The sequence below is a fragment of the Peromyscus leucopus genome, chromosome 5 (genome assembly GCF_004664715.2).
Source record: "Peromyscus leucopus breed LL Stock chromosome 5, UCI_PerLeu_2.1, whole genome shotgun sequence".
NCBI classification, from domain to species: Eukaryota; Metazoa; Chordata; class Mammalia; order Rodentia; family Cricetidae; genus Peromyscus; species Peromyscus leucopus.
Genome location: NC_051067.1, coordinates 120094251 through 120117676, shown reverse-complemented (window position 1 = coordinate 120117676; position 23426 = coordinate 120094251). Strand labels below are relative to the sequence as shown.

General features: G+C 50.3%; 1 protein-coding gene across 1 annotated transcript in view; it reads right to left on the bottom strand.

Annotated features, from left to right (window-relative positions):
• Plcg2 (phospholipase C gamma 2) overlaps positions 1 to 23426 on the bottom strand; it is a 143113-nt gene that overhangs the window by 59656 nt on the left and 60031 nt on the right. The window contains exons 3-7 of the mRNA XM_037206294.1: positions 21075 to 21224; positions 19432 to 19525; positions 18543 to 18590; positions 10729 to 10813; positions 9437 to 9520 (exon numbers count right to left, since the gene is read on the bottom strand). Of these exons, the coding sequence (XP_037062189.1) occupies positions 9437 to 9520; positions 10729 to 10813; positions 18543 to 18590; positions 19432 to 19525; positions 21075 to 21224 (461 nt within the window). The remainder of the gene's footprint in view (positions 1 to 9436; positions 9521 to 10728; positions 10814 to 18542; positions 18591 to 19431; positions 19526 to 21074; positions 21225 to 23426) is intronic.

The window sequence follows — 23426 nt, the reverse complement described above, 5'->3', positions numbered from 1 at the left end:
ACTGAAATATGCCCTGTCCTCCCTACGTTGTTTCTGGTCATGGTGTTTTATCACAGCGATAGAAACGGTACTAAGACGCCAGGATGGTTCAGCACAGGCAAAATCACAAATGTGATCCAAGGACAGAAATTACATCATCTCTGTAAATGTAAGAGAAGGAAAAACAAATAGTACGTATCAACGTGGCATTGAATGTGCTGGTGGCCACCTGTAATTACAACACTCAGGAGGCTGAGGCAGGCGAGGAGGATCGTGAGTTCAAGACTAACCCAGGCTGCACAGGGAGACTGCATCTCCAAAAAGGCAATGGCGGGGCCAGAGAGACTGCGGAGCAGGCATCAACACTTGCAGCCCAGCCTAGCAGCTTGACTTTGATTCCGGGGCCCACAGAGTGGGAGGACTGACTCTCACGAGTCCTCCTCTGACCTCTTCAACCACACCACGGCACACACCCTCCCTCATCCATGCCACACACAAATAAAAGAATGTCATTTAAAACGGTTTGGTTTGGTTTTGTTTAATCAAAGGCTGGAGATACAACTCAGGGTAGAGTGTTTGTTTAGCTGGGCTTGATCCCCAGCACCACACATACAAAATACACACATATACACACACACATACACACCACACCCCATATATACAAACTACACACACATACCACACATGCATACCACACACAAACACATCACACATATACATATCATACACACACACACACACACACACACACACACACACACACCCCACATCAGAACCACCTTGCTTTCCATGGCCTAAATCCTCACAAGCTCATGTTTCGAAGGCCTGTTTCCCAGCTGGCAGTGCCATCTTGGAAGGCCATGGAATCTGATGGAGACGCGCTTAGCTCATGAAGAAGGTTCCAGCCTGGCTACCTCAGCTCCCTGGTCCACTGTGATATGAGGCTTCTCTGTCACGTGCAGCCGCCTCCATGGGCGCCCTCCCCACCACGATGGACTGAGACGGCGAGCTAACACTGGGTCTCCTCTCCTTGGCGTTCCTCTGTCGGAGTACTGTAGTCCCGGCATCAAGTGGTAACTTACGCACCGCTGTGTTCCAGACCTTCAGTGTCACACAGATGACCCTTTTACTGCTCAATCTCAACAGCAGAGAAGGAACACAGCCCTTCCCTCACGGCCTCTGAAACATCAGCTGCCAGTGTGATGAGGGACAGAGGAGAACTTCCTTCATGGCTTCCAAATGCACCAGCTCACTGGCTGAGCACAGCCCATGCCTACACACATACATGCATGTATACATACAAATATGCACTCACACTCCTATACCTGCATGATGCAAACACATGTGCATACACGCTCTTGTGCACACATTGAGACACACATGCACGCACATGTCCCGACACACATTTGTGCTCACACATGTGCATACACACAGCCAAAGCCTCTGCCTGCCTTGTCTGCCTCGTCAATGGCCTGTAGTTGTTAAAGGTGAGAATGATTCCAGGTGGAAATGGCCCTGTGGTCACTGGCCTGTGACAGACACATCGAAAACAGCTCGGCTCCCCACAGCCAGGTCCTCTGGCCATCCACAAGCTTGGGGAAGTGGGGCTTCTGGTGGCGGAGCATGCCGTTTATTCTGGAAAGATGTCACATGCCCCATCACCAGCCTGAAGGTTGGGCCACTCCTTCAAACTCAAGCACTGCCCCCATTCATGGGTTTCTTGTGAGGAGGGGGGCTTCAGGCAGGGCAGGGAGCTTATCGGCCTCACTTGTTCCTTGGCTCACAAGCCAGTCAGGGTGTTGAAGGCATTTCTGGGTGAGACTCTGGGGTCAAATCTAATCTGACAAGGAGCCTGGGTGGACACTGGTTTCTGAGTAACTCCAGACATCTGTGAGTCTGTCCACCCCAGCAAGATGTCAGTGAGGTCAGGGGACACGCCTGTGTCAGCCACAGGACCCTCATGGGTCATGCAAACAGCCCTTGCAGAAGTAGGGATGAATGACTAAAATAATGGAGAAATTAATTCACTTTCTCCGGCAGCTCAAAGGCTGTAAGAACTGCCGCCTTGGTCTCGGGCTGCAGCAGGGGAAAGGCCCCAGTTGAACAAGGCAAGGGGCCATGTCAAAGGGAGAGAGAGAGGAGAGAGCAAGACCCACAGGACTGAAGATGGGGAACTGAGTCTCCTTGGGGCTGGAGGCTAGCAGGCTGACAGTTGGGGTTTCTCACTTGTCTCTGCAGGTGGGAGCCATGAGTCTCTAGGAGTCTGAGGAGCACCAGGACAGAAGCCAACCAGAGAGTCACTGTTAGCCTCTGCTTGAGGACACACACACACACACACACACACACACACACACACACACACACACACACACACACAGGCTACCTCAAGCTAGAATCATCTGCTCACTCCAAAATGCTCCAACAAGACATCAGGCCATCTCAGGGAATGTGCAAGCCGGTGGGCAACCAATGGACAACCAATCCTCCTCCTCCTCCTCCTCCTCCTCCTCCTCCTCCTCCTCCTCCTCCTCCTCCTTGTCCTCCTCCTCTTTCTCCTCCTTCTTCTCTTCCTCCTTCTCCTCTTCCTTCTTTGTTGTTGTTTTGCTTGGGGTTTGTTTGTTTGTTTGTTTGAGACAGGGTTTCTCTGTGTAGTCCTGGCTGTATAGGAACTTACTCTGTAGACCAGGCTGGCCTCGAACTCAAAGATCCACCTGCCTCTACCTCCCGAGTGCTGGGATTAAAGGTATGCACAGCTATGGATTCTTACTGGACACACAATCCCGGGCCTGGCTGCAGGTGGCCTCTCAGGCTCTGTGACCAGCTTTTTCTTCCTAAGGGTTTTCTAGTTTTCCTAGAACGTGCTCTAACCACAGAGGATGCCACAGGCTGGACCAGGATGAGACCAAGAAGCATCCACAAACCAGCTGTTGAAGACTGCAGTCACACAAGGGCCAAGATTTGTCTCCAGACCCTACAGAAAGGAAATGGGGGTGGGGGGGCGCTGCTTCTGGGATTCCAGCACTGGGGAGGATGAGACCACAGATCGTGACTTTAAAGCTAGCCTGGGCTACATAGTGAAACTAAACCTCCAAAGACAAAGAGAGAGGGCGTGGGGAGGGAGGAAGGAAGGAAAGGAAGGAAGCTGGAGGGAGAGAAGGGGCACAGATGAAGTGATGAAGCCCCATGAAGTGATGAAGTGCACACATGTGGAGGTCAGAGACAACAAGCAGGACTCCGTTCACCCTTCTACCATGTGGGTCCCGGGAATCAAACTCAGGACATCAGTCTTGGCGGCAAGCCTCTTTACCCACTGAGCCCTCTCACAGACCCTTGAAACTGTTTTCACCACAAGTGTTTTAAGAATTAACAGGAAGCATCTGTGGCTAGGCATCAAAGTCAGTTGGGAAATGTGAAATCCTGGTCCTGCAGCTTACAGCTTACCAGGGGCATGTGACCTCCAGCAAGGCACCACGTTGAGTGCTGGTGATCTCATCTAACCTTCCACGGGGCTCTGAGAAGGATTAAAATGTAACGTGCTCAGCACTGCTGTCATATGGCCTGCCTAAGGAACTGTCAGCTGTCAGCTGTCAGCTGTGCTCACATTACTATCCGCTAGCTAGATGCTATAGCAATGTATCTTCCTGCTACTGCCCAACCTTCCAACATTGAGCCCTGAGAGCTGTAATGCAGACAGGTGGTTAGACACAAGGAAGAACTGGCAACTAAAAGCTAGAAACCTTTCGGTTATGGATGCGCAAGTACCCATTCCCTAGATTCAGATGTGAGGATCACAGGTCTCTGTGACAGCTCCATGGACCCTGGAAATCCAACACCCCTACCCCATCCTAGGAGCTCAGGAGCCAGAACAGTCTGCTAGCAGTTGAAGGAAGCATTGACCTGTACAGGAGCAGGATGGTTTGGCAAGCCAGTGAAAACCGCCAGTGTTGGTTAGGGTGGTATCATTTAAACTCTAAAACCACGGAATTACAAAATGCAGCAGCCAGCCTAGGGCATTCCACCCACCCATGGTGACAATTACGGCTGCTCCTGAATATAAAATGAGAGAAACTACTGGGCTAGCCTGGGAAGGTGATGGCAGCCATTCACTTCCCTCCATGGGATGTCTCAGGCAACTGTGGACCCAGGAATGGACAGATCACAATATAGACAGGTGGATGGTTTTAAGAAGCCAAAATTCTGCAGGGCAATGATGGCACACACCTTTCATCCCAGCACTCAGGAGGCAGAGGCAGGCAGAACTCTGAATTCGAGGCCAGAGGCCAGTCTGGTCTACAGAGTGAGTTCCAGACAGCCAGAACTACACAGAGAAACCCTGTCTCGAAAAACCTAGAAGGAGAAGGAAGAGGAGAAGAAAGAGAAGGATGAGGAGGAGGAGGAGAAAGAGGAGGAGGAGGAGGAGGAAGAGGAGGAGGAGGAGGAGGACAAGCCAAAAATCTGAGTTTTATATGGAGGCTGTTAATTTAAAATGCTTAAACCACTGGCTAGACTAAAAATGAGATGCAGTGTGGTATTCTGAACACCAGAGGGCACCCTTTGGCGTGGCTGAATGTTTCCACAGGGTTCCACTTAGCACATCCCAGCGAGACTAGGGAGTCCCTAAAACTCAAAGCAATCAATCAATATCTTCCTCCCCCTCTCTTTCTTTCTCTCTCCCTCCCTCCCATTCCTTTCCCTGTAGCTCCCTCTCCCTCCCCTTCTCTCTTCTCTCTGTCACAGGCATACAAGTACATGCACGCACTCACACATGCACACTTTAAAAAGAATTATAATAAAAACTTTAGTTTGTGGCCTAGTGTAGTGGCATTGAGGAAGCTGAGGTAGGCAGATAGTTAATTTGAGGCCAACCTGAGCCACGTAGCAAGTTCTAAGACAACCTGGGCTACACAGTAAGCTGAAATACATCTTGGGCTGGGGATGAGGCCAAGGTTACCTTGGTCATGGTGTCCTTCACAGCACTAGAACAATGACTAAGGCAGAAAGGACTTTAAGGGGCCTTAATGGGGCGTTAAGAAACATGGAAGACAGTGCAAAGGGCATGCGTGTGTGTGTGTGTGTGTGTGTGTGTGTGTGTGTGTGTGTGTGTTCCTGGGTTTGGAGAGAGAAAAGAAAGAAATGTAGCTCATGTGTAATTCTATCCCACCCACCCCCACCCCCACTGACAGGAGAAGCAGCTTTGGAGCAGACTTTATTCTCAAGTTTTGCCACCATGTGTCCAACAGACAGTGTTCTGAACTACCCAGGAACACTATTGTCAAGCTTACTTACAGCCACTTACTTGTTAATTTTTATTTTTATTCATGTGTGTTTGTCTCTGTGTGGGGTATAAGCACATGAGTGCAGGTGCCACTGGAGGCCAGAAGAGGGCACTGTAGCCCCCAGAGCTGGAGTTTCAGGTTGCACACCACCCCTCTGTGGGTGCTGGAAACTGAACTCCCCTGCAAGTGCAGTAAGGGTTCATAACCACTGAGCACATAACCCACAGTTAGTTATCTTCAGCGAATCAAGCTTTGCTCAATCCAGGCCAATTACCTAAGATGGCGGCTGTCGCCATCAAAGCTCACACACACACACACTGTTATTGTGTGTGGGTTTTTTTAATGACAGTTAAAGACTGTAACTCTACAAAGAACCTTGACCTGCTTTAAGAAGCACAAGGCTCTACTGTTGCTGTTGCAGGCTCTATGTAAAGATGGTTTTACACAGCTTTAACCCTTTATAAACGGGGCCCTGACTGAACACACACAGACAAGATTGAGGGAGGAAAGAGTGTTTCCACAACATGCCTTAGTCAGAGGGTAGGCTGGAATACAGTTATCCCAACTCCCAAGCCTCTGTCCTCATACCCAGCAAACCAATATATAGAGATAGAGATATAGGTCGATAGAGATATAGAACACACAATAGGGCCAGTGAGATTGCTCCGTGGGTAAAAGCACCTACTGTGTGTGCTAAGTCTTTGTCAACTTGACATAAGCTAAAGTCACCTGGAAAAGGAGACCCTCGATTGAGGAACTGTCTCTATCAGAGTGGCCTGTGGGTACATGTCTGTAGGGACATGTTCTTGGTTGCTCCTTGTGGTGAATAGACTCCTATATTTGCATTCTTGGTCCCCGGTTGAAGAACTGTTTGGAAGGATTAGGAGGTGTGGCCTTGTAGGAAGAGGTGTGTTCCTGGTGGTGGGCTCTGAAGTTTCAAAAGCCTATGCCAGGCCCAGCCCCACCTTCCATTCTCTCCCGCCCTTTGTCCCTTCCTCTCTTCTCTTTCTCTCTGCCTGAAGATGGAATGTAAAGCTCTCAGCGACTGCCCCAGCGCCATGCATGCTGCTGTGCTCCCCGCCATGATGATAATGGACTAAACCTCTGAACTGTAAGCCAGCCCCCGATTAACGCTTTCTTTCATAAGAGTCTCTTTGGTCATGGTGTCTCTTCACAGCAATGGAACACAGACTAAGACATAAGTTGGCACCAGGGAGCAGGGTATTACTCTTCAAGCCTGACCATGCTGCTTGTCAGTGGAATGTGGACTTAGGGACTTTGGATTAGGAGAGCAGTTGAATGCTTTAAACACTGCTAAACGGGCCATGCTGGTAGGAGTGTGGAAGACAGTGATGCTGAGAGCAATGTAAAGTGTGATAGCCTGCCTTAAGATGTTTCAGAAGGGCCGGGAGGATCTCTGTGAGCTCGAGGCCAGCCTGGTTCTATAGAGCAAAATCCAGGACAGGCACCAAAACTACACAGAGAAACCCTGTCTTGGAAAAAAAAAAAGATGTTTCAGAAGGAAAGAATATTAGTAAGCAGCCTTGAGATCGTTCTTGTGATAGTTTGGCAAAGAACATGGCTACTGTTTGTCCTTGTCCTAAAAATCTACCAGGCACTAAATTTGAGAGCTGTGGATGAACGGCCCCGGCAGAGGATATTTCAAGACAGCCTAGTGCTGACTCTGTCGTGTGGATATTAGTGGTCACTCTTATGCAGAGTTATACTGAGAAGAAGCAAGCTGGACAAAGAGAAATGCAAACTGTACAGGTTGTGGAGAAAAGAAGCACTGGGAAGTGTCATGGAACTAAGTCCTGTGCTCGAGGAGATAAAAAGCTTAAAGAAAAGCCTGGTGCTAAGTGGGATAAAGTGATGCCATCATGTCAAGACCCCATCCAGCTAAGCTTCCCACTCTTGAAAAGGAATTAGAGGAAAGCTTAAGCAGGGACAGGAACCAGCAGCAGCAGAAACCAGGGCAACTGCAGTTGGATGAGGGGGCCATGTTCCAGTTCCATCAAGCCAACTTAGCAGCTTCAACCACGTGGTTCTGACTTCAGAGTCAAGAATACAGGAAAGGGGCTGTGGAATCTCCCCCTGCAGGTAAAGAAAGCCTCTAAGGCCCAGAATGTATCGGCGGTGTCCCTGCACGGAGGCCCAGAGAGGCCACTGCATGAAGCTATGAAGGTGAAGCCTAGATTTCATCAGAGACCCCAAGTCGTTGGAGGTGCCAGAGCCATGGGACACCTGCCAAGGAGAGCTGCTAATGGAGTGGAACCAGCCCAAGAGAGAGAAGTGTGTTGCGGTCAACAAAGCTGAAAGGAGTTGGAGACCTGAAGAACACTCTGACATCAGACATGGAGATGCAGAATTTGGAGTTTGCCCAGCTGGTTTGTGGTCTTGCTTTGGTCCAGTATCTTCCCACTATACTCCATTTTCTTCCTTTCAGAGTGGTGTGTATATTCTGTGCCTGTATATTCTGGAAGTATATGGTCTGCTTTTTTATTTTGATTTTACAGGGGTTATAGTTAAGAGATTGCCTTGAAGTGACTTTGGACTTTGAAGCAGTCTTGGCGGTGAAAGACCATGGGGACTTTTGAAGTTTGGACTAAATGCATTTTGCATGACGAAACGGCTACGTGCCTATGGTGGCCAGGGAGTGGGATGTGCTGGTTTGAATAAAAATGGCTCCCAGAGGCTCATATGTCTGCATGCTTGGTCCCCCATTGGATAACTGTTCGTAAGGATTAGGAGGTATGGCCTTGTTAGAGTAGGTGTAGCCTCATTGGAGGAAGTGTGTAACTGGCCATGGGCCTTGCCAGCCCCCACCCCTCTCTGCTGCCCTGCTCCCCACCATAACAACAATGGACTCATACTCTGAAACTATAAACAAGACCCCAACTAAATGCCTTTTTTTTTTTTAAATAAGTGCTGTCTTGGTGATGGTGTCTCTTCACAGCAATGGATCGGTGACTAAGACACTAGTTGGTGTTGGAGTGCACAAGCCACCGTAAGCGGTGCCATCCCTGGGCACAAGGGCCTGAGCTGTGTGTACGGAGAGCCGAACATGGGGAAGAAGCCAGCAGCAGCCCTCCGCCATGGCTCCTGCCCTGACTTCCCTCCATGATGGGCACATCACAATTGGGATGTGTAAGCCAAGTAAACCCTCTCTTCCCCCAAGTTGTTCCTGTTTGCGGTGTTTGTCACAGCAATGGAGAGACCAATTAGGACACCACGTAAGCCTCCAGACTGGGTTCAGTCCCCAGAAGCCACCCGAAGATTAAAAGAGAACTGACTGATACAACACGCAAACGTAGAAGAGATGGTTTCTTAATTCTGTGTTTCTCTCAAAAACACCACTAACAACCTCCCAGACCAGGAGAGATGGACGTGGTTTTTATGTCTCAAACAAGGGCACAAAGCTGCCTCGTATAAATGGAGCCTCCATGGAGGCCACCAGAAGGGCCCTAGACGTTAGCCCGTGTTAGTTAGGCCTAATTAACAATCCGGTGATGTATTCTTGGATTTAGCAAAACAGAGTGGCCAAAAAGCCATCTTCAAATCAAAATTAGTGTATCTTAATTTTAAAATTGCCTGGTGTGTCTACGTAAGAGAAGAAAAAGTCAGAGGTCAGCTCTGTGGCTAGACTGCCTGCCTGCCTGATACGTACAAAGCCCTGGGTCCCACCCTGATCCTAAAACCTGATCGTGGTAGCTCACTCTGTAATCCTGACACTCATGGTCTGGAGGCAGGAGGATTGAAAGTTCAAGGCCAGATTTGCATGGCAAGTTTGAGGCCAGCCCGAACTATATATAGGAGATGCTATCTCAAAAATAACTGAAGCAATAAAAGTATAAAACCCAGAGATGGCTCTGAACAACTGGCTGGATTCCCTTCCAGAATGATTTAATAGTGCATTGTGAGTTACACTGTTTTCTTTTCATACACTTCAAAGTTCTGATCAAATTTATGGCCACGGCATCCCCACCGGGGAGGTCAGCAAGCCCCACCCCCGACACTTCCCAGAGCTCTAGGAGGTTAAGGCTGTTGGCCAGCCTCCCAAAGTCATCCACTCACGTCACTCATCTGTGCTTCCTTGACTCCGTGAAAGCTAAGCCCTTCCTGCGGGGTTCTCAGCTCCGCACCCAACTCAGAAACACGAGAACAGATGAGAGCCCTCTTACCGATTTCTGCTGGTCAAACATGAGTTTTTTATAGAAGAGATGAAACTGTTCAAAACTGAGCTCATCTTTCTGTGCACCGATTTCCTGTAAGTATACAAAAACAAGGTGACCACACACAGCTAGGTGTCCACCATCACACCTCCACCCTCTGCCCTCTGCACACAAACAGAAAGGCTGGAGTCAACCCACAATCCTCTGAACCCCAAAGGCCAGGGATTCCCCAGTCTCCAGCCTGGGAGAACACGCAGGGTGTCCACCCTTTTGAACCCCAGGAAACCCCAGGAGGAAAGAGTTTTGGACAGGTTTCCAAGAGCCACAGGGAATGACTTCCCCTTTGCGGGGGAGAGGGGATACCTTTTTTTAGATTGCCAAATTCAGATATACTGATCAAAGTACACATTTCTGATTAATGTGTAAAGGCAGAAAATGTAGATGTGTATATGTGTGTGTGTTGGATGGGAGTGCATGTGTGTGCCTGTGTGTTTTTATGTACATGTGTATACGTGTGTGTGTGTGTACCTGTGTATGCGGCTGTGCTGTGTGCATATGTGTGTGTGTGTGTGTGTACCTGTGTATGTGGCTGTATATGTGTGTGACTGTGTGCATGTGTGCATAGGTGTGTGTGGAGACTAAAGGTGACCTTCAGGAGTCATTCTTCGAGCAATATTCACACTTTGTGTGTGTGTGTGTGTGTGTGTGTGTGTGTGTGTGTGTGTTGGGTCTTTTTGTTTGTTTGTTTGTTTTAAACAAGGTTTCTCACTGGCCCGGAACACACTAGGAATGACAGACTGCCTGGCCAGCAGGCCCCGAGATCCATCCTTCTCAGTCCCTCCAGGACAGGGATGACAAGCCCATGGCAACCATGCCCAGTTTGGCTCCCTTTCTACTTGCTGTGTGTACACACATGTAACGGGCAGGGATGCCACAGTGTGCATGCAGAGGTCAGAAGCCACGTTACAGAATGAGCTGTCTCTTTCCACCTTTATGGCGGTTCTGGGGATTGAACTCAGGTTGCCAAACTTGCAAGGAAAACGCTTTCATCCTCTGAGCCGAATCGCTAGCCCAAAACCTAGCTCTTTGTACATGGGTTCTGTGAATTGAACTCAGGTCCTCAAGGAACTCACTCACTGAGCCGTCACCCTATCCCTAGGAAAAATGTTTTTAAAAAACTTCACTCACTCAATCAAGAGTTAGAGGCCAACCTTAGTTAGAGCCCCAGACCAGCACGTGTTCCTGAAAGAGGCACTAAGCAGGCCTGAGTTCCAGTTCCCCAGCTGAGCTTTGGTACTTACCACCAGCTTGTCCTTGAGGAACTTGATGCTGCTCACTTTGAAGTTGACCAGGGGCAAGATGGCCTTCAGCTCCCGGAGGCTGATGCTGCAAAGAAGAAGAACTCGGTTTCATCAGCCTCATTGGTGGGTAGGAGGGGTGGTACAACCTTATCAACAACCACCTTGGCACCCGCCCCATGAGAAAACTAACGAGAAACAAGACGCTTGGGGGCTGGAAGAAAGGGACAGCCTGATGACGGGGGCTGGTCCCTACCCCTCGGCGATGGTGGCAGACATGGGTCACAAGGGAGATGGCTCCAGAGGCAAGTCCTGTAGGAGACCCCATGTGGGCAGAACACTGTGAGTATTAGGCACCCAAAGAGTCTGAAGCAAAACTCATGGGCTTTCAAAGTAAAATGAACTGGAGAGGGGCAGACGGACAGGCAGACAATACTGCCAGGCAGTTGCTTACCATCCTCATCTAAGCCATGGCACCTCCCTGCCCTACTCATACCTACTTATACACACACAAAGCACCAAGCTCTGGCCCCAGGGTCCATAGTAGGTGGGGTTGTGGCTTAAGGGGATGGAGGAGGTGGGGGTGGACAGTGCCAACCTAAATCAAAACCAAATTCCACAACAGTCATCGAGCCGGAACACCTGATGGCGGAACCTCCAAGAGCTGGCTGCTCCTGAGCTTCTGGAAGTTTCTAGTGAAGAGGAGAGCAAGGGGGGAGTGGGAACAATGGAGGTGACGCTAAGGGGGCCCATCGCGGGTGGGGCTCTGCTCCCTGAGGTCCAGCTACATGTTCCTCAGCCTCAAAAGCCTCAGGAGGCAGCCCTTACGGCCGCCTCCACCAGGGAAACTGAAGCTCGGAGAGGCCTGCTGTCCAAATAGTGTTAGACCAGAGTCACCACAACCCAGGCCACCCACACAGCCACATTCCATGGCCTTCAGGACATGACACTGGAGATGAGGGGCCGTGCCAGAGGGGCCACGGGTGAGAGACTCGGGTCCTTCTGGCCAGAGATCCAAGCGTCCAGCAGAGCTAGAGAGGGCTGCATGCTCTAGGAGGACCCTGCCACAAGTAAGGGCAGAAAATGCACCCAGTGTCCCCAAGCCGGCAACTTGGCCTTGGTCATAATCTTCGGGGGAGAGCCGTAAGTGCCATTCCGCATACTATTGCGGCCACCTCCGGCTCTTCCCTCCGCTTCTTCCACCAGGTCTGGCCTGCACGGTGATGCCCTCCCCTGCTGCACAAACAGCACTCAAGACTCCTACAGAGGGCGCGAGGTCCTTGAGTGCACAGATAAGCACTAGGAATCCAGGAACGTTAAACACACAGGGTAGTCTCTTCAAGGGAAGACACATATAACCTGCTTTCAGCCCAGAAGGCTGGGAGTGGTTAACAGCCCGGTGACCCCTGCGCCATCTGTATGGCAGGCCACACCTGGCTCCCCAGCCACACCTGGTTCCCCAGCCACACCTGGCTCCCCAGACTCATATGTTTATCACAGTCACCTCCACAGACCTTTATCTTAAGCATTGTTTCTCAGTCTATAAAAATCCATCTTTCTGGAAGGGGTCGCGTGTACTTTACAGAGGAGTTTCAATGTAGTTGTGCCTTGAGCTTTGTCACGCACACGGGATTGAGTTATCTATCACCAGGAAATCGTTTTTTCCAAATTGTACTGTACTTAAATATGCCTAAAATAAACGGCCTGGTGTCAAACTCTCCAAGTTTGAACCAGCACCAGATACTGAGTTGTGTTGAACTAGACCTCCTTCTTGCCTCGTGCAGATCATAGTGTTTGCAGAGATCACCACGGGCTCCCACTGATGGACACCCCCAGTGGGCCATGAGGGCTGACTGTGCCTAGAAGCCAGCAGACTACAGAAGGCACCCTGCAGAGTAAGTGACATACCCCTTGGGCAGGGCAGGACGAAGATAGGGAAGCAGCAGGGAGCACACGGAAAGACACCGCAGAGAAAGATCGAGAACGCGGGGGTGAAGGAGGAAGAAATCAGAAGCCCTCAGGAGACGCCCAGGCTGCACCCGTAAAGGAAGTGCCCACATCTGGAAACTGAAAACAAGGAGGGGTCCCAAGAGCCAATACAGCTGCTTAGGGACTGACTAACGGAGCAGGCACAGGAGGAGGAGCACCTGGAACACTGAACCCAAGCACTCCAAGCAGACACCTGCCCAAAGGCACTTGAGACAGCAGAGGCGGGGGGGGGGGGGGGGGGGGGGGGGGGGGGGGGGGGGGGGGGGGGGGGGGGGGGGGAGACAAAGCGCTCTCAGATTCTTCATGCTAGGAACAACTGAGCCCCCTCTCAGAACCCCCACCTCCAAGAACACACATCCAACCCAAGCTCTCCCCAGCAGCTGGGAGGAGGGAAGCCAGCAGCTCTCCGCTGCCCCCACCTCTACCATCCCCCGTGAGACGGAGAGAGTGCCTTACTCACAGGACCACCCCATGCCAGGAGCCCTCAGTACCCAATTGCGTCTCTGCACCTTCATTCCAGAGAGCTGGCGGGCAGTGCCTGAACTCCCTCTGGAGCAGCCCTGCTGCCTGCTCTCTGTAGCCACTCAGTCTCTTCCCAGTCCCCAGCATCTGCTTCCTGGACACAAACCAGTAACTCCCATCCCATCTGAGGGCTCAACTGGAAACCAGAGTGATCTCTTTTGGGAACTACAACAAAAAACAACTTCCCCCAAGGGGCAGCTGACACCCCCTTCTATGCAGACATCATCAACTGATCACCAGAAGGCCCAGCTGAGTCCTGGGGGGCCTTCAAGGACACTTCTTGGGCAGCCATCACCAGCAGAGCCCCAGGAACCTGCCTGCCACCCTGATGCTAAACACCTCACACCCACAGCTTTTTATAACCATGATGACAATAAATATTTAATTCGGAATGTTTTCTGTAAGCCACCCCTGTCCAGGTACTTTACCGTGTGACCTCACTGAATCCCATAAACCAACATCTGGATGACATCATGGGTCTTTATAGATAAGAAAACTGAGGAATAATCATCAATCACCCCCAAGAGCACACAAGCAGTGTTACTGCTTCTATTAGTGTCTGTCTCCCTCTCTCTCCACCCCTTTCCCACCACCTCGTGTGTGTGTGTGTGTGCATGTGCGTGTGCGCGTGCGCGTGCGCATGCATGCACGCGTGCTCATCCAGGTAATCAATGAAACATTGAGACAGGCTCTCACCATGTAGTTCTCAGCATCCCAAGGGTAAAAATAACAGGTATGTACCCCCAAACCTATCTAACTAACCTCACAGAACTTTCTAAGGTGATGTATATGTTCTTTATCTGTGCGGGTCAGCACACCAGCAGCCAGCCACATACACAGTGTATCTGTCACTAATTAAATGACCCATGTACTCAGCAACTCCTACATTGACTGTGGAGCTGAAGGACTCTGCCTCTTGAAGCTGTTTGGGGATCCAAAGCCGCCTCCCAAGGATTAGTCAAGATGAAAATTCTTCGGGTCTGGACCCCCCACATCGGAAATTATGTAGAGGAGGCAGGGGGCTAGTTCACCATGCCCTCAAGAGACGGAGAACCCCCCTCCCTTGAGAACTTACTTCTCAACCCTGGGCTATCTAGTGAAACCCTATGTCAAAAGCGGGAACTGGGATGGGAGAAGTTACACAAGGCTGCTCTTCGAGAAGACCTGGGTTCCATTCCCAGCACCCACAGAGCAGCTCACAGCCGTCTGTAACTCCAGTGCTAGGGTAGGGGATTCTACCTTGACACCTTGGGCACCAGATACACACACAGTGCACACACACGCATACATGCAAACAAAACATTCATATACATAAAATAATAATCTTTTTAATCCCAGACCCAAAACAATGGCCAGTACAACGGAATCTGCACAGGTGTGGCCTTGGCTGTTAACCACACGAAACCTATTTGCATCCAGGAGCTAAGTGAGCTCCCCTACCCCACCCCACCCCATCTCCCACCTGCAGTGCTCCCCTCCCACATCCCCGCAGACCTAACAGTCTTCCCTCAGTCCCAGCAGAGCTGAAGAAGGAAGTCTGTTCTGCTGATGCAAATTCGGTGGTAGAACCCAGGGGGCGAGGATGGAGGGAACAGAGTGTCGGCAAGGATGAGGGAGGAAGAAAGAGACGTTTGTGAGGCACTGGGTGAGGACACCAGCATCACGGAAAACAGCACAGGAGTTCCTCAGAGGGTTAACCAGTTCCCACTGCTCCGGCATGAAGAGCAGGTACCCCAGCAGGTGCTTCCCATGCGTGGGCCATTAGTCACTATGGCAGAAGAAGCCCAAGAGTGAACAAGCTATGGAATTACTATTCAGTCTCAAAAAAAGAAGGCAATTCTGCTCCTCTGGAGACTGAGGCAAGAGGATCACAAGTTCGAAGCTTGCTGCCTGGACAACCATGTGAGACCTTGTCTCAAAAGAAAAAGTAGAAAGAAGCCTGCAGATATCGGGGTACGCTTTGCCCACAGCGTGGATAAACCCCGAGGGCTTTATTCCAAGTGAATTCAAATCAGCAAGAGGCAGCGCATGATGGTTCCATTTATATGAGGTGACCAAATCATACAGAGCAATGGCTCCCGGGAGGCGGGAGGGAGGGGCTGGGGACTCAGAGTTTAATAAGGACCTGTGTCAATGAGATGGAACTCATTGTCAGCTCTGGAGATGGAATGTGGCAACAGTTGCACAACTCTGTGGACACAATTAACCCCACAGACCTGTGCACTTAAAATTCACTTAATAGATAAGCGAGCTGCGGCTGCAAACAGCAGCGTCATCCTCAGCACACTGGATGGCTTCAGGCAAGTGGCTTGGCTTCTCTGGGCCTCCCTGTCTTCACGTGGCAGATGGGTGCCTAGCTCAGTGGTTGGCCGGGAGCATTTGGTAGGTATGTGATGGTCTTAACACAGTGGCCATTGGCTGGCAATCGAGTTCTCCACAAGAGCCAGCTGCTACCCTTGTGCCCCAGGAGAAGCTGAGAAGTTTGACAGGGCTCGGGCCAAGGAAAACACCTGGGGTTCGGGCTCCGCCTGAGCTAGGCCAGTCCATTCTTGCCCTTGGCAGCTCCTGGGTTTCCCTTCGGGAAAGCAGGCTTAGTCAGCGGCCGTGGGCGACAGGAAAGGGAGGGAACTGGCCAGGCCATCCTTTCTGCTCTTTCTGGAGCGCTTTGGTCAAAGTTCCTTTTGAAGTATCCCTGGAGCCTCCTGGAGAAGGTGGGGCTTCCCAATTCTCAGGGTTGACAAGCAGCAGGGACTGCTGGGAAGGAGCTGGGAGAGAAAATGGGTGGAGGCACAGCCAGGGACCACTGCCAGAAACAGGTCCCCTCTTGGCTAACGGGAAGATGGGTTTCTAGTCAGAATCTGAAGAATCTATCCTCAACAAGGGAAAGGCGTCCACCTCTGCCCCAAGAAGAGACAGAAATAGACAACTCCACCCCCCTCAGGACAGTGGCGACCAGAGCGGCCCCTTCTGTCCCCTAAGCCAGTCCTCACAAAGAGCACAATCCCCGAGAAGACAGCGCTGGAGGCCTCAGTCTGTAGAAGTCCACAGCACCCCTCTAGCTCCACCCTGGCGACACCAGAGGGCAGCCGGGTGCAGGTGGACATGAGATGATGGATGGAAGGGAGATGCAGAGGAGAGAAAGCGTGGTCAGCGGGGTTACAGGTCACAAATGTCCCACTACACTGAACAAGAGACAGAAGTGATCATGAGACAGATGGCAATGCCCAACACCAGGTCACCCTCAGGACACAGGGACACAATGGGAGAGCTGGTATCTTTTAGTTCTGGCTTGAATATGAAAACCAAAAATACAAGAAAGAAAAGAATTTGCTTGTTTGTTTGTTTGTTTGTTTGAAATAGGGCCTCACGTGGCCCTAGCTGGCTTCAAACCCTCTAAGCAGCAGGTGATGACCATGAACTTCTGACCCTCCTGCTCCAGGCCCGCCAAGTGCTGGAACAGCGGGCACTCCCCACCTCCACTCCACACCTCCACTCAGGCTGGGATGAAAGCCGGGGCTGCATACACGCCAGGCATGCACTATACCAACTAAGCCAGAGTCTCAAACTTTTTTTAAACAGAAGGTCAAATGTGAGACAAAAACGAAACAAGGATTATAAAGAGTTAGTGTTGCTGCTGTGTTCTCCACAGCTCCATGAGGGGTGGTTTTGTGTTGTTTTGTTTTGGGTTTTTTTTTTTGGGGGGGGGTGTTTTTTTATAGCTTTTGTTTTTTTTTTTAAAGATTTATTTATTTATTATATATAAAGCATGTATGACTGCAGGCCAGAAGAGGGCACCAAATCTCATTACCGATGGTTGTGAGCCACCATGTGGTTGCTGGGAATTGAACTCAGGACCTCTGGAAGAACAGCCAGTGCTCTTAACCTCTGAGCCATCTCTCCAGCCCTGGTTATTTTATTTTATGTATATGAGTGTTTTGCCTGTGTGTGTGCACGGGTACTATGTGTGTGTGTGCCTGGTGCCTGTAGAGGTCAGAAGAGGGCCTTGGATCCCTTGGAACCACAGTTATGAATGGTCATGAGCCGCCACGTGGGTACTGGGACTCAAACCTGGGTCCTCGGCAAGAGCGAAGATTGCCCTTACGGGTTGAGCCATCTCTCCAGCCCCAGAGTGGCTTCTATCATTTCATTATTAATCAGAACAAGGAAATAAACAAAAAGATGGTCAGTCACCAACGCAGAGAGAAATGCAAATTTAAGCAAAGGATGCTGTGGCAATCCATCCTCCTGACTAACAAAGAACTGAAGACCAGGGCAGCAGGGAGTGGGGGAGGGACCACTCAGGACCACAGCTGGAAATCGTCCTGCCACCACATACTGGGCACGGCATGGGGCATTCCAGAACCAAAGATTTCCCCAACTCACAATGGTGCCTGACTTCACACCAAAGCACTCCCAGAGATTTTCCTAGCGGTGTCCTTCACAAAATCAACATGAAATCCGCCAATAGGGAAACAGTTCCTTGGTTAGCATTGCCTTCACCTAAGGACAAGCCCAAGCTGAATATCTGTTTAAAGAGGCCCAGGCCTGGAGGTGCAGGGTCTCTCAGGAGACTGAGGCTGGAAGATTGAAAGTTCAAAGCCAGCCAGGGCTACCTACAGAGAGAGTCAGAGGCCAGCCTGGACAACATGGTGAGATTCTGTGTCAGAAGAAAAAGAAAGAGGCTGCTAGAGACATTGCCTAGTAGGAGAGCACCTGCCTAGACTCCACCAGTGAGGGGCTGCGGTCATGGCTCAGTGGCAGAGAGTGACTGCCTGGAGTGCGGGAAGCCTTAGGTTCAATCCCAGGACAGAGAGAAGGGGCAGAGGGAGGGAGGGGAGAAAGGGAGACAGAGGACGGGAGGGAGGGAGAGAGGGAGGGAGGGAGGGAAGAAGAGGGCTGAGAAAACTCAGTAGAGCCCTGTGTGCTGACACAGTCCTACCCACCAGGGACTGTGAAATACACCGAAGGACATGTCATCACATCTTTCCCCTCAGCCCAGCGTCACACCACTGTCACTGGACAAAGCTTGCTCCCCTAGGACCGGTCTCTCCCACCATGCTGGAGGCTCCATCCGTGGTCGCGATGTGTAAACACGATGTTTACTGCTGGGTTACCAGGACATGGATGGCGTTCCAGTCTCTCTGACAAGGCCCCAGTGCCCATGCAGAGATATCAGTGGGGTTCTCCAAAACCGTCGGCCCCAGAACCTGAGACCATTTCCACCACAGGACATGGACCAACCTGCTCCCCAAACACTAAAACAAGCAAGTATCGGAGAAAACTGCCGAACTGTCGACGGTCCTTACCTGTTTCTTCTGGTTTGATCTACTGAGTAAATCTGCTTTCTCAGCCAACTGCAAAGAGATTTGAGGTCAAAAAGAAAAGAAAAGTCAGAAATTCTGCAAAGAATGAGGACAACATCACTGGAACAGGAAGAGGGTCCTGACCTGCCACAGGCCACGTGGGAGCCAGTGCCCCAGCAGCTGAAGACCCCTGTCTGAGCCTATAGGCAAGGTCTCCACAGGGAAGATCACCTGCCACTGACTCCCCAACAGCTGATTGGCTGGGGGGGGAGGGGAGTGACCCAGCCCCGAGTCCTATGACACACGTCATACTGAAAACAGTCCCTAGGAGGCCTTCACTTGCCAACGTGGTGTGGCTGCCTCCAGACTCAGCTTCTGTCCACTTCGTCCATCACTAAATCCCTTCAGGAGGAAGACCTGCCCTTCACACACACATGGATGCACAGACCCACACACAGACACCTATATGCATGTATGCATGAACACACACATACCACACAGAGACACATACATATGGACATGTATTACACATACACTGTGAACACATGCACAGATACACAAATACACACTCATATATACATGCACTGCACATAATAGGCACATAGAAGCACATCCATGAACAGATACTTATATGCATGCAGATATACACAGAAAGATTCATATGCACATGCACATGCTTACATACACCAATGGGTGTTTCCACTCGGCCGAAGTGCCCGCTCATGCCAACGGCCAGGGCTAACACTAGGGAGAGAGACTCTTATCTGGAACTGGAAAGTCCTCACTATTCGGTACCGCTGCATACGGGGCTCTGATGAACGTGAAGGCTGCATGTCCCGTCTTCTCCCTTTGGTCTACATCCCAAAGACCCCGGGACAATGAAGGTGTGTACCTCTCGATAATGGTGGGAGTAGACGCGCTCATCACTTCCTGGTGTAGGATCTTCAAGCCAGAGAGCCACTTCATGGCATCCTCCTTCGAGTCAGCTGCAGACAGAACAGGAGAGAGGGTGTGTGAGCCCCTGCGTGACATGACGTGTGAACTCCTGCATGATGTGTGAACCCCTGTGTGAAGTGTGAATTCCTGCATGATGTGTGAACCCAAGTGACGTGTGAACTCCTGAGTGACTTGTGAACCCCTGGGTGACATGTAAACTACTGCATGATGTGTGAAAACCCCCCCATGATGTGTGAACCCCTGAGTGGCGTGTGAACCCCTTGGTGATGTGTGAACTCCTGCATGACGTGTGAACCCCTGTGTGATGTGTGAACCCGAGTGACATGTGAACTCCTGCATGATGTGTGAACCCGAGTGTGAACCTCCACATGACGTGTGAACCCCTGTGTGATATGTGAACCCCTGAATGACGTGTGAACTCCTGTGTCACCTGTGAACTCCCGCTTGGAATCCAGGACCTTGTGATGGTTTCTCCACAACTGAGCTACATCCCCAGCTCACGGTTCAGCTTTCTGAAGGAGACACCACAAGGGTGGCCAGAAATCCCATCTCCACATATGTGAGTCTATATGTTCTCAAATGTGTGTTGTATGTACATATGTGCTGTGTGTATGCACATGTGCTGTGTCATGTACACATGCATGTGTGTAGTATATGCATGTGTGTGCTATATACATGTGTATGCACTGCATGCATGTGTGTGCTGTATGTGTATGTTTGTGTGTGTGCTGTACATAGGCATCTGTGGCATATGTGTGCATATTTATGTGTTTATGTGCTATGTGGAATTATGTGTATGTGTGCATGTGGTGTGTTCATGCATATGTGTGTTGTGTGTGCATGTGTGTGTGCTATGTGCATGTGTTGTGTACATATTTGCTGTGTTCATGAGTGTGTGCTGTGTATGTGTATGTGTTGTGTTCATGCATACATGTGTTGTATGTATGCATGCATGCATGTTTGTGTTGTGTGCATGAATGTATATGATGTTATGTACGTCTATGCACATGCATATACGTGGGTGCTATGTGTATGTGTATTCTGTGTGCATGTATGCATGCATACTCTATTATATACAGGCATGTGTATGTGGTGTATATATGTGTGTGCTTTGTGCATGGATCCATGTGTGCTGCGTACATGTGTGCACATGCATATATGTGTGTTCTCTGTACTTTCATATGCACCCAAATTCTCAGGACAGTCCATTCAGATCAGTGTTTGATGTGCAGCAGCTGCTACAGGAAAGGAAGTGACATTTTTGTCCAGCAGAGCTCAGCCTGCAGTGACCACGCTAAGCACCTTTATTCAACTCTCACCTTGAGCCAGGCAGACACACAACATACTTCCCGTGATGTCCCAAGGGGAAAAGCACATCACTCCCCCCAGTTTACAGCCAAGCGAACTATGGCTCAGAAGGTTGAACACTGGGCCCAAAGTCACAGCTGGTGCGCAGTAGCGCTGGGACTCAAGACAGGGTGTGCAGAACACGGGACAGTGGGCACACAGGTGTGAGCCTCCCCTCCCAGGGATCTGTCTCAGCAGGAAAAGGAGGCCCAGGGAGGGAAGTGCACCCACTTGCCAAGCTGAGGGTGCTGAGGACGAACTGGGTGCCATAGAAGATGGTGAAGCAACAGTCTCCCTTGTGGCGGGAGACCGTGGACTTGGCTCGCTCGAAGTCCTTGGAGTTCTTCCCCGGACGGATTTCCTTTATCTCCATGATGTCCACTGAGAAGAAGCAAACACAAGCCCGTCAGAATCCCCAGTTCACTGTGGAAGAGGGCACAGCCACGCCGCGCCACCCGGGCACCCCAGCACCTCTCCCCTAGAAGAAGCTGTGAGCCCACCTCTGCACCTGTAAGCCAGCCCCAATTAAATGTTTTCCTTTATAAGAATTACCATTCTCATGTGCCTCTTCACAGCTGTGGAAACCCTAAGACATTTCCCTTGAACCCCAATTGTCATCTGCCTTAACAGAAGCAAAAAAAAATGGGGGTGGGGGGAGGCACTGAATGGCTGCTTTTAGGTGCAAACGCAGTAAGAACCAGGATGCCGGCTGCAACACAGCATCTTCCCAGCACGACAGGGAAGCCGCATCCATGAAATCTCAGCAATAGGTTCACCTACACAAGACCTGTATAATGACATCACGAGCTGACATACCAGTGGGAAAGGTGTAAACTCCGCAAGACCCCACCCCTAGATGAAGAGCTAAGGCCACCCGTGGCTTCTGAGAAAGAATCAGTTTTCCCCAGGGAGGAGTCCCTTATGGATTATCCAGTCTCAAGTGGTCACCCCAGCATGTTACATACCAGCAACATTAAATGGACTTGGTAGGTTATAGATAGATATTGATAAATTGATATAAGATGTACATATTTGGTATCTGACTCAATATCCTGGGTCACAACTCCTAAAACTCACAGCAGCTCCAAACTGATGTGTCTTTCCTGTGATCAGGAGCTCCTGAACGGGAGCTGGTTGCCAGAATATCCGGTGACTGCAGGGTCTGCATTTAGAGCCCTGCCCTCAACCCTCAGGGAGCAGGGCAGGGCTGAGGGTGCAGTGATCACCGATGAGCAATCGGTGTTTTGACACCTATGTTGGAATTTTTTTTTTTTTTGGAGAGATTGTAGGCTAGAAACCAGTTCTCCACCCATCACACCCTTAGGGATACTGGGATGGCAAAGAACTTCCAGCCCAGGCCAAGTCCAGCACCCACAGGTTGGAGGTCACCTCCCAGGCCTCAGTGGTGGATACATCATCAAACCCTTCACACCCATGGCTGACACTTCTCAGGCATATGGATGAATAGCAGATGAAGCCCATGAGTAGCTAAGGGCTTTTTCCTGCCTAGTCATCATCCTTCAGGGACCCAGAATCCCCAGGAAGGTGGCAGACTCCTCACCAGCAATGGGATGTGCTGTTAAGACATGTCCATCTACAAAGCTGAGAAACTGGTGTGACATCTTTAGTGATATGCTCAGCAGAAACCCTGCAGCAGGCAGGCACATCTCACAGAGTGATGATCCTGCCACCTCGGGCCCAGAGCAACACAGAAACCGATTTGACTAAGGCTGGGATAAGAGCCTAGGTTTGAGGAGGCAAACTCACGTTCCTGGAGGTTTTCCAGTTTATAAGATACTGACGTGGCTGGCATTCAGGTTGAGGGCCTCTGAGCCAGCCAGCCTGAGTTATCATGTAACATCCCCCATCAAAGCACGGCTTCAGGCAGTGATTTCCCTTTGCCTGCTTCTGTTTTCTCAAATATAGGAGCGACAACATTACTCGGACACAGGACTTTAGTAAGGATGGAGTGAGCGAGTGAGTGTGTGTGTGTGTGTGTGTGTGTGTGTGTGTGTGTTCTCAACTAAGACAGCACCCAACCATCTTCAGGCAGATGGGTAGGGGAGTTGAAATAGGATCTCAGTAGGTAACCCAGGCTGGCCTCAAGTTCACAAACCTTTTGCCTCAGCTTCCCAAATACTGAGATTACAAGTATTTCTCTACAGGTATAGACAGCACATAATAAGTTTAACAAAAGTATAGAAACTTCTATGTATGTGTTACCTATTCATTTTTAAATTATTAACACAATTGCACAATGATAAACAGGAGTTATGGGATAGATAGATAGATAGATAGATAGATAGATAGATAGAGTAGATAGACAGACAGACAGACAGACAGACAGACAGACAGACTACTGGGGGATGTCTTTCTGTACACTGAGAATATATGTTGTTCCCATTGGTTAATAAATAAGCTGCTTTGGTCTGTGGCAAGGCAGCTTAGAGGCAGGCAGGAAATCCAAGGAGAGAGACAGGAAAGAGAAAGTAGGGATGGAGGAGACACCGGACTGCCATCCTAGGAGCAACATGTAATGGGATGCAGGGAAAGCCACGGAACACATGGCGATATATAGATTAA